The sequence below is a fragment of the Pan troglodytes genome, chromosome 23, assembly GCF_028858775.2.
Source record: "Pan troglodytes isolate AG18354 chromosome 23, NHGRI_mPanTro3-v2.0_pri, whole genome shotgun sequence".
Lineage (NCBI taxonomy): Eukaryota > Metazoa > Chordata > Mammalia > Primates > Hominidae > Pan > Pan troglodytes.
In genome coordinates this window covers 28,784,156-28,795,309 of record NC_086016.1, presented here as the reverse complement: position 1 = coordinate 28,795,309, position 11,154 = coordinate 28,784,156, and the positions used below count along the sequence as shown (strand labels likewise).

Genomic DNA, 11,154 nt, shown 5'->3' with positions numbered 1-11,154 from the left:
GCCTGTAATCCTGGCACTTTGGTAGGCTGAGGCAGGCAGATGTCCTGAGCTCAGGAGTTCAAGACAAGCTTGGGCAATATGGCGAACCCTGTCTCTACCAAATACAAAAATTACCGGGTGTGGTGGCACACACCTGTAATCTCAGCTGCTTGTGGGGCTAAGGCAGGAGAATTGGTTGAACCTGGGAGGTCGAGGCTGCAGTGAGACGAGATTGCACCACTGCACTCCAGCCTGGGTGACAGAGTGAAACCTTGACTCATTAAAAACAAAACAAACAAACAAACAAAAAATAAAATTAAAATAAAAAAACCATGTGCTGGGCCATAAAATAAGTCTTAATTCATTGCAGAAGACTTAAATCTTAAGGAATATGTTCTCCGACCACATTGGTCTTTAAAAACACACCAATAACAATAAACACCTAGAAAATCCTAAAGTATTTGGAATTTAAATAACATCCCTTTAAATAGCCCATAGGTCAAAAGAAAAAAAAAACCACAAGTGAAACTAGAAAATATCAAACTGAATGATAATGAAAACACATCAAATTAATATTTGTGGGAAGCAGCTAAAGCCATACTTGGAGGGAAATTTATAGCTAAATGACCATACTGGGTGGGGGAAAGAGAGGCCTAAAATTAATGACCCAAAAGTCTGCCTTAAAAAAAAGCTAGAAAAACTAAGAACAAAGTAGGCCTGAAGTAAATAGAAGAAAGGAAATACTGAAGTTAAGAGTAAAAATCAGTGGAATAATGATAGAGAAAACAAGGCTAAAAACCGGTTCTTTGAAAAGATTAATAAAATTGAAAAGCACAATTAATACCGGACTTTCTCTTTTTTATTCGTTTGAGTTTTTTGTGCTGACTGTGCACGGACCAGTTCACATGGGTTCACACAGGTTACAGGGGGAGGCAGAAGGAGAGAACACGCCACACCCTCCAGAGCGCCTCCATTGCAGATAAGCACGCATGTGCTCCTCCGTGCCACACCCCTGTTCACTGCTGGATCCTGCGGATGCTCTGCACCTGGAAGGTCGGGGCATGAGAGCCCCACTCCCGGAAATGCTTGTAGTCACCGGAATGGTGATCGCATTCCAGCACATACTGAAATCCTCGGTAGCCCGGAAACTGGGAGCAAACCCAACTGGAAAAGAGAAAAGGCAGACAGTTACTCTACAGAGACACCAGCATGGTGATCAACACAGGGGCAAAGGGATCTATGCACACGCACACAATTCCAGCCATCCTGGCCTTTCTTCAGTGCTCACAATGTGCCATGCTCTCTCCCCTACCACAGGGCCTTTGATCATGCCATTCCCTTTGCCAGAAGCACCATCCCAGCCTTTCTTTTCCTAGACAAGTTGTATTTGTCCTTCATGGCTCATCTTAATTATGAGGGCAATCTGACTCGTTCCCCAAATCAGGCCACAGTCCCTTATTATACCTTTGTAGCACTCATGTAATTCGATAGTTTTCAAATTATTTGTAAAATATCAGCCTCCCCTGCCAGCAGGTAAGCTCCTGAGTGTAGGAACGCGTATGTTTTGTTCATCGTTATCACCACCTGCATAAATATATAAAAGTCTAGCACAGAAGAAGGAGTTCCTAAATATTTGCTGAATAAGTGAACAAGTGAAGGAATGGGAAGTCTTGTTCTTTCCCCTTTCTCCCTCCTTCCTTATCCAGAGGCACTTCCAAGAAAAAAAGCTATCATTTCAATTCGTTGATTTCTTTCTTTTTTTTTTTTTTCTGAGACAGAGTCTCGCTCTGTTGCCCAGACTGGAGTGCAGTGGCATGACCTCGGCTCACTGCAACCTCTGCCTCCTGGGTTCAAGTAATTCTGCCTCATCCGAGTGGCTGGGACTAGAGGCATAGCCACGACACCCGGCTAATTTTTTGTATTTTTAGCAGAGACGGGGTTTCACCATGTTGGCCGGCTGGTCTCGAACTCCTGACCTCGGGTGATCCGCCCACCTCGGCCTCCCAAAGGGCTGGGATTACAGGCGTGAGCCACCGCGTCTGGCCCAACTCATTGATTTCTACTCTGTTCAGGACAAGGATTGGTGTCTGGTTTTCCAAGCCTCCATTTCCCTTTCTGTAAAAGAGGAAGTGAACTCAAGAATCACAAGGGGTCCCTCTTACTCTAAAACAACATGATTCTTTGGTGGTTCCTGAGAAAACTAAAGCCAAAAAAAGAAAAAAAAAAAGATGAAAAACCCTACCTCCCATCTTTGCCCCCTGCCTACCAGGAGCCAAGGGGCACCTCAGAAAGTGGCTCTGATGTCCTCCCTAAATAAGAATCTCACACCTTAGCCTTCACCTGCCACCTCCTGGGTGGAAAGGAAAGGGCCAGTCAGTGCTGAGTTTGAAGCTGGGTTGTTACCTACCTGCTGATGGACTTTGAGCAGGTTGCTGGAGCCACACCTGTGTTTTATGGCTAGGGGCATTCATTCTCCCCTCTTCTAGCCAAAGAGGCTGTTGCCTCTCACTCTCAGCCAAGGTGATAAAATGAGGCTGAATCTAGCAATGACCACATGACCAAACCTAGCCAATCAGAACACCCCATTCCTGTGGGCATGGTGATTGGTTCAGAGTTGAGCACAGGACCCAGCTGGACCAATGAGCACCTTTCTTGGAACCTTTAATAGAATCACTGAGCCTGGACACTGTCTTTCCCTAGGGCTGGATGTAAAGATGAAGCCACCACCTTTGCCTTCACACAGGAAGAGCTTGTCTAAGAATATAGTCACACAGAGGCAGGCAGGGCAACAGGTTGGGGGTTGTAGGGGGAGAGAGATACTTGCTGTAGTACCTGGATCCAGCTGTGCTTGAAGCTAATTACAGGGGCTGATAAATATCTTCTGGGCTCAAACCAGTTTGATCTGGGTTTCAGTCCCTCAAATTCTGCCTGATACCTCCCTGTGCCTCAGTGTTCTCCTCTGGAATGTGGGCATCAGAGCACAAAAGTCCCCAGCACACAGTTTTCACAGGAGGTACACCTACCCCTCCCAGTAGCCCCTCCCCTGCCAGGTAGAGCCTTGAATACACTTACGCCCCAGAGTGGACGTGGAAGGACCCTACTTCATTGCCTTCCCATCCCATGGCCTGGAGGGAAGGATAGTCATCGCTCAGCTCTCCTTTCTTGCCCAGGAAGTTCTCTTGCTCGAAGATTGTCAGCCTCGAGTCACGGTGGTTCTACAGGAACAGGGAACACAGTCAGACCACCAGGCTCCCAGTTGGAAACCCAGGAGCCTCTCCTGGCCTCCACACTCCCTGCCCTTGTCTCCCAAATCAGCCTTCCTTGCAAACCTTTTGGAAGGGCAATAAGGCAACAGGTACCAGAAACCTTGCCATTTGCCCTTCCAGAAATTTCCACAAAGAAAATAATAATGGAATAAATAGGCTGCAAGAATGTTTATAATAACAGTTTTTTCAAAAACAAACAAACAAAAAAAGGAGTCAACCTTTATGTCCAAAATTGGGGATCCAGTGGTAAGCTGAGGCATTACACTGTGGTTAAGAAAAAGGGTGTAGAGGCCCGGCGCGGTGGCTCACGCCTATAATCCCAGCATTTTGGGAGGCCGAGGAGGGTGGATCACCTGAGGTCAGGAGTTCAAGACCAGCCCGACGAACATGGTGAAACCCTGTCTCTACTAAATACAAAAAATTAGCCAAGTGTGGTGGCACATGCCTGTAATCTCAGCTACTTGGGAGACTGAGGCAGGAGAATCGCTTGAACCTGGGAGGCAGAGGTTGCAGTGAGCCGAGATTGTGGCATTGCACTCCAGCCTGGACAACAAAAGCAAAAACTCCATCAAAAGAAAGAAAGAAAGAAAAAGAAAGAAAGAAAGAGCGAGAGAGAGAGAAGGAAGGAAGGAGAGAGAGAGAAAGAAAGAAAGAGAAAAAGAAAGAAAGAGAAAGAAAAGAAAGAGAGAAAGAAAGAAGGGAGGGAGGGAGGGGAAAGGAAAAGAAAAGAAAAAAGAAGGAAAGAAAGGGGGTGTAGAGATATCATCTCAAATCCTTCCTACTAGGAGGCAGCTGCCACTTACCAACTGACTGAGGTTAGACAGGATTTCTGAGCCTCTGTTCCTGTATCTATAAAATGAAACTAACCCATTTTTCAGGGTTCTTTTGAGGACTAAATGAAATCAGGAGTTGCAAACTGCTGGGAATGAGGGATTGTTTCTGTTGCAGCCCACCACGGGTCCCTATATTAGCACAATATCTAGACTGTTTGCAGAATAAATGAACAAATGGACTTATTCACAAAACAGAACACTAGGGAGCTATGAAAAACAATGGAAGTGAGATTTAATCACCTGGACTGATGATTGTGACACATTTGCTCAGTGAGAAAAGCTAGTTTCCAAGCCTTAGATTCATTATGATTCCAATTTTATGACAAAATTATGTGTGCAATATAGATAAGATATATAGATTATACAGATATAGATGTAGATGTTGATTTGGATGTGTATATACATAGAGACAAAAATGTATAGGTTGAACATCCCTAACCTAAAAATCCGAAATCCAAAATGCTCCAAAATCTAAAACTTTTTGAGTGACGACATGACACCAAAGAATGCTCACTGGAGTATTTCAGATTTTGGATTTTTGGATTCAGGCTGCTCAGCTGTAAGTATTACAAATATTGCAAAATCTGGAGGAAATATTCAAAATCCAAAACACTTCTGGTCCCAAGCATTTCAGATAAGGGATACTCAACCCTAACCATAGCAGGATTTTCCTTCAGAATTTTGGATGGTAAATATGGTGACTTATGTCATTTTAAATCAATAAGAGTTGAAAAATAAAACACACTTTTTTTTTTTTTTTTGAGACAGAGTCTTGCTCTGGTGCCCAGGCTGGAATGCAGTGGTGAGATCTTGGCTCACTGCAACCTCTGTCTCCCCGGTTTAAGTGATTCTCCTGCCTCAGCCTCCTGAGTAGCTGGGACTACAGGCATGTGCCACCACACTCAACTAATTTTTTTGTATTTTCAGTAGAGACGGGGTTTCACCATGTTGGCCAAGCTGATCTTGAACTCCTGGCCTCAAGTGATCCACCCGCCTTGGCCTCCCAAAGTGCTGGGATTACAGGTGTGAGACACCATGCCCAGCCTAAAATACACCTTTCTGAGCCTCAATTTTTTCATTGGTGAGATGGGAATAATAATGCCCACCTCCACCCACACTCCAAAAACAGCAGTAAAATGTAAGATCAGGAGCACTGATACTGAATTAGGAGCAAGAAATGAAACCTTTCCTCCCCACTTGGCCCTACCATCCCTGGTACCCAGATTCTCTCAGGGTCCCTGAATCACAAAAAAAAGGGCACAAAACTGGCAGGGGCTCCTATCACAACCGGGGTTGCTGTGAGCAGAGAGTTTAAGGCAGGATCTGGTCAGATGTTATACGTTCTTCTTCCCAAGAACATTGGTACTATTGCCCCATTTCAAGATGAAGAAATTCAGGCTTAGAGAGGAAAGAGACTGAACAGCCCTTGTCACACAGCTTGAAGTGGCGACATGAGAATTTCAACTCTGGGACCTTTGATTCTGAAGTGCCCACGTGTGGGGCGTGGGCCTCCCCAGGACGCAGCAGTGGTAGAACTCACAGCACAGGCCACAGGCCGGAAGGAGGTGAGCCTCTCGGCGGGGTAGGCCGTGTTGCCGCCCCAGGCATCCCAGCTTGGATATTCGCCCCGTTCCAGAATGTACTGCTGCCCTTGGAAGCCAGCATGCTCGAAGCCCACCCACCTGCAGACAGAGGGTAGAGCGTGCAGGAGGTAAGCGTCCCCCTCACCCTGCATTCTAGACCAGCAATTGAGTCTAGAACGGTCACAATCACAACCATTCAGGGGTGACTGTGCCCCCAGGGAACACTTGACGATGGCTGGAGACATTTTTGGTTGTCACGACTAGGGGAGGGACTGCGAAGGCCATCTATCGGGTAGAGGCCACGGATGCTGCTAAACATCCCATAATGCACAGGCCAGCCTTCCCTGCAAAGGATGATCCAGCCTGAAACGTCAGTAGCGCCAGAGTTGAGGAACCCAGCTCTAGACCTGACTTGCTGTGTGTCCCATAGGTAGGGAAACTGCTTCACACAGGTGCCCTGACAACCTTGCTCCTCTGTCCGTGTCCACAGAGGCCAAGGAGGCAAAGCTGATCACAGACTGACCTCACCTTGGTGGAATTCCCTGTGATCCTGCCAGGGTGTGGGAGACGGGCAGTCTTGCGAGGAGCGACCGCATGGCCGTCTCTCATTTTCCTCCCTCTCTTGTGGGAGGCTGCCACGAGGCAGCCCCTCATCTGCCTCTCTGGCCACTCTGAGATGTGGGGCTTTCCACCTCGCCTCCCCACAGGCGACAGCAGCAAGCTATCGTTGAAGCATGGAAGCAGCTCTTCAGCCACGGGGTTCCTACCATTCCTACTGCCTGTCATTCAGCCCCCTTTGTTTTGGTGTCATCCAGTAGGACAAGGGACACAGGAGGCTGCACCTTGCCTTTACTGTCTGTATAAGTAATAAACTGTCTGAATCTATCCAAGCTCATTGTCTGCTTACTGGCTGAGTCTGTCAGCCTGCTGGACATACCCCTAGAAAGCCTCTGTTCCCATCTGACCCCCATTCCCCACCTGCACAAATCAGAAGCTAAAAGAGTATTTACTAAAGCATGAGATGTGCAAAAATCACCCAAGATGACCTCAGGTGGCACTCACAGGCGTAGCATTAAGTGACTCCAAATCTCCTATCTGCTTTCCAAACTTCTACAACCTTCTATCCAATATGATAGCTACTGGCCACATCTCCTGTCTATCTACTTTCCAACTTTCTAGAACCTTCTATCCAATATGGAAGCTACTGGCCACATCTCCTTTCGATCTACTTTCCAAACTTCTAGAACTTTTATCCAGTATGGTAGCTACTGGCCACACCTCCTTTCTATTTACTTTCCTGCCTTCTAGAACCTTCTATCCAATATGGTAGCTACTGGCCACATCTTTCTAACTACTTTCCAACCTTCTAGAGCCTTCTATCCAATATGGTAGCTACTGGCCACATCTCCTTTCTACCTGCTTTCCAACCTTCTAGAACCTTCTATCTAATATGGTAGCCACTGGCCACATGTAGCTAATTAAATTTAAAGTTAAATAAATTAAGATTAAACAAGATTCAGTTCTCTACTCATGCTGGCTACCTTTCAAATCCTCAATGGTCACATCTGGCCAGTGGCTCTGAAATGGATGGTGCAGATGTAGAACATCTCCATCATTGCAGACAGGTCCACTGAATGGCACTGGTCTAGAAAGTCTTGGTGTGTTATTAGTGTGTCCTTAACACCTCTCTGTGTCTCACTAATCTCTCTCTCTCACTCTCTTTTTTGTTTTTTAATTTTTTTTTTTTTACAAAAAATGATCAGGCCACATGCTTAGCAGCAAGACTATCTAGCTAAAAATTAATAGCATTAAAACATTATGTTTATTTTTACAGTTACCTTCTACTTTAGGCGAGTGATGTTGGCTTTCAATTTATGGCTAGGAGGGACATTTTTAGATCCAACACTGGATTCTAAGGATCTCCTGCAGAACTGCCTCACCCAGTGGGCAGGGTCTGTGTAAATGGCACCCTCCTACTGTTGGGCAGTGCGCAACCTGCATAATCTTACATGGCAGTCCTGCACGCTCCTCAGCACTTCAGGAGGGCACAACAGTAAGAGCCTAGGGAGAGAGGACCTAGAATATCTAAAAGTCCTAGCACCCGTCTCTAGGTCCCTTCCTGTCCACCCTCTACCCCAACTCAGTGTCCCCCTAGACTCACGCTCCACTCAGCACTTTCAAAGATCGCACAGTCTCGAAGCCAAGCTCCAGCACGCTGGGGCACTCGGCCGTGAACTCGTGCCGCCGGCCCTGGAAGCCGTCCTCATCCCATACCACCATCTGTGCCAGGAAAAAAAAAAAAGGTGGAGATCCGCATCAGAGTCCCGTGGAGGGTGAGAGGTTGGGGGCTCGCCCCAGGATCTGGCAGGTAAAGCAGGGATTGCAAACTCAGATTCCTCCAGGAGCCAGGAAGGCAAGAGCAGTGATAACTGTGAGACGCTAGACAGCACAGGTGCCAGGTAAATGGGTGGCCTCTTCCCAGTGCCACCAATGGTTGCCAAGTGGGAATGCAGGCCAGACCTTCCAATTTCTCAAGACAATCACTAGATCTGGACTTTTATGTGGTTCTTCCAGGCTTTTAAAGGCTGATGATAAATCCAAAAGCTTTATAAAACAAACAAACACACACAGAGATGGTCAAAGAAATCATGCCCAAAGACTGCAACCTCTGCCAAAGAGTGTAACGGTCAACTTTGGGAACCAGAAGACCCAAGTTCACATTCGACCTCCCTGTATGTGACATACAAGTCCCTTCTCAACTCTGAGCCTTGATTGCACCTCTGTGAAATAGGCATTTATAATGCCCCCCTCCTAGGATTCATGGGGACCTGAACCCTCCCCATACCCCCTGAACACCCCCTCCCCATGCCTCTTCCTACCTTCCAGGGTCCCGCTGACTTTGTGCATTGCAGGGTCATTGTGGCCCCTTCCTACAGAAGAGAAGAACATTATAATCTTCCACCCTGACCCTCTGCTCTCCTCTTTATGCAGATGGCTGGCTTGGACCTGGTCAGGATCCACATAGGGAGTCCAGGAGTGACTGGGCTAGGGGCAACGCATGGCTTTGGCCTGTCCCTCTCCTGTCCTTTCCATCTGTCACCAATGCCATCTTCCATCCTATCCCCATCTCAAAACTCACCCTTGCTGGGTCTCATTGACTCTGAGCCCCACTCTGTATTCTCTTATCTGCTTGTTATGGGAAAATTTTTGTGGCTGCTGGTGGGTGGGTGCTGAAACGCTCAGCATAAGAGAGCCCCTCCAAAGACAGCACCTAGCTCAAAGAGGTAGCTCTGATGGTGGAAATTTAGGCAATAGGGCTACAGGAATGATTTGTTTTTAAATGAGGGAAGCAGGTGCTGGTCTTGATGGTTGGGGCTCATCCTTGGTTAGGATGAGGATGGCATTCAGGATGACACAGTGACATCCCTAGGACTGGGGACCTGGGTTCCTCGCCTCCCAGGATGCTCACTCAGAACTCTGATCCCACCCTTCCTCCAAACCTGGGACTTACCGAGATAGGCCCAGGGAACATGTCAGATCTGAGAGCAGCCGAGGTCGGGCTCTTATAGGCAGGGAGGGAAGAGGGGCCCCTGGGAGACAAAGCCCCGACTCAGCAACTGGGCCACAGAAACAAAAGCCAGCCCTGGCTGAAGAGCCAATGGCAAGCCGTCAGCAGCTCTGGCTTTAGCAGGGAGGGAATGGACCAGATCACCACCCCCAGGGATCAGCCACGAAGAAGGAGAGAGGTGGAATATTGGCCCTCATCAGCCCCACAAGGTTCCTGACTAGAGCAGGAGAATGAGCACTAGATGAGGAGTCCAGAAGCATCCTTCCTAGCTATGTGAGCTCCAGCGAGTCATTTCCCCTCAATTTCTGCCTATAAAATGGGGCAGAAACAAACCATATCACAGAGTTGTTGTGAGGTTACATAACATGCCTGGTACAGAGTAAACATTCAGGAAATGCCTATTCCTTTCCTCCTCTCTTTCCCCTTTCTCTTCCAGTTGAAGCAATCCAGATAGGCTTCCTGTTGGAGGAGGCATTTGAACTAGACTCTGAAGGATGAGGAAGATATGTACAGAGTGAGATGGAAGGAGAGGCATTCTAAGAAAAAGTTCAGAGGTGGGAACTTGGGGCACATGTACAAGAAAGAGCTGGTAGCCCAATTGGCCTGGAGCTCAGGGGACCTGAAGGGAAGTGAGGCAGGAGAAGAGGGCTAGGCCAGGGCCTGCTGGGTCCACAACGCCTGAAGATGAATCCGGATGGCACTGTGGGCAGCATAGAGGAGCTGTTAGTTGCAAACATGCTTTGCAAACTGTAGCACACTTGCCAGATATCCAGGACTTGTACAATTTGCTGTGTGCCTCTTGTCCCGAAACCCTGCCCTCTGAATTGGCGTATGAGGGACCTAAGAGCTCCCTCATACATACATACTTGTGTGTAAAATGGGTGTAACAAGCATAGGAAAACAGCATGACTGGAAACCAGATCATCTGAGATGAAATCCAGCCCTGCTTCTTACTTACCATCTGTGTGACCTGGAGGACACCTCAGTCCTGCTCATGACCTGTAAAATGGCCACACCAGTTTCCTTTTAAGAGGGTGAAATGCAGCTCTATCAAACGCATGACTTTAGGCTGGGCGCAAGGGCTCACGCCTGTAATCTCAGCACTTTGGGAGGCCGAGGTGGGTGGATCACCTGAGGTCAGGAGTTCAAGACCAGGCTGGCCAACATGGTGAAACTCCGTCTCTACTAAAAACACAAAAATTAGCCGGGAGTAGCGGCGGGCGCCTGTAATCCCAGCTACTAGGGAGGCTGAGGCAGGAGAATTGCTTGAACCTGGAGGCAGGGGTTTCAGTGAGCCAAGATCACGCCATTTCTCTCGAGCCTGGGTGACAGAGCAAGACCCTGTCTCAAAAAAAAAAAAAAAAAAAAAAAAGGAATGCATGACTTTGATGAAGGGTTGGCATGAAAATTAAAGGTTAACAATGCACCCTCTACAGCCAGACTGCCTGGGTTTGCATCCCACTCTTGCTGGCTGGGTAACTTTTAAGCATGTTACTTACGCACTCTGAGCCTCAGTTTACTTGTGTGTAAAATGGGTGTAACGAGGTAAGTTGGGATTAGTCTAAGAAACAGGGGTATTGTGAGCATAAATGTGAATAGCACATGAACAGCAGCTGGAATTGCTCCTGCAACATAAAAAAATTATGGTATTTCCATCATCTTCATCATCATCATTGCTAATTAGAAAGATGATTATTATTAATTGTTGATCAAAAAGCAGGGGTGCATAGTTTTTAAGAGCCTGTGTTCATGAGTAAAGAAGATGTGAGTTCCAATTTTATTTTACATTTCCATTTTTATGAGAAAGTGGCTGAGAGAGAGGAAGGAAAGGGAGTTGCTTCAGTTTCCTTATCTGTAATTGGGGTTAATCCCAGAAAGTTCATCCTTATACTGAGGAGTACAAGAAAATGCAAAAAAAAAAAAAA

At 47.1% G+C, this 11,154-nt stretch overlaps 1 protein-coding gene across 2 annotated transcripts in view; it reads right to left on the bottom strand.

The window, feature by feature from the left end:
* Positions 1-820: 820 nt before the first annotated feature.
* Positions 821-11,154, bottom strand: part of CRYBA4 (crystallin beta A4) — a 33,094-nt gene continuing 22,760 nt past the window's right edge. The window contains exons 3-6 of one of the 2 annotated variants that reach the window (XM_063808270.1): positions 7,823-7,941; positions 5,619-5,760; positions 3,052-3,194; positions 821-1,143 (exon numbers count right to left, since the gene is read on the bottom strand). In XM_063808270.1, the coding sequence (XP_063664340.1) occupies positions 996-1,143; positions 3,052-3,194; positions 5,619-5,760; positions 7,823-7,941 (552 nt within the window). In that variant the 3' untranslated portion in view covers positions 821-995. Of the gene's footprint in view, positions 1,144-3,051; positions 3,195-5,618; positions 7,102-7,822; positions 7,942-11,154 lie in introns of those variants that run through there. The other variant, XM_024352716.3, reaches the window with a different exon arrangement.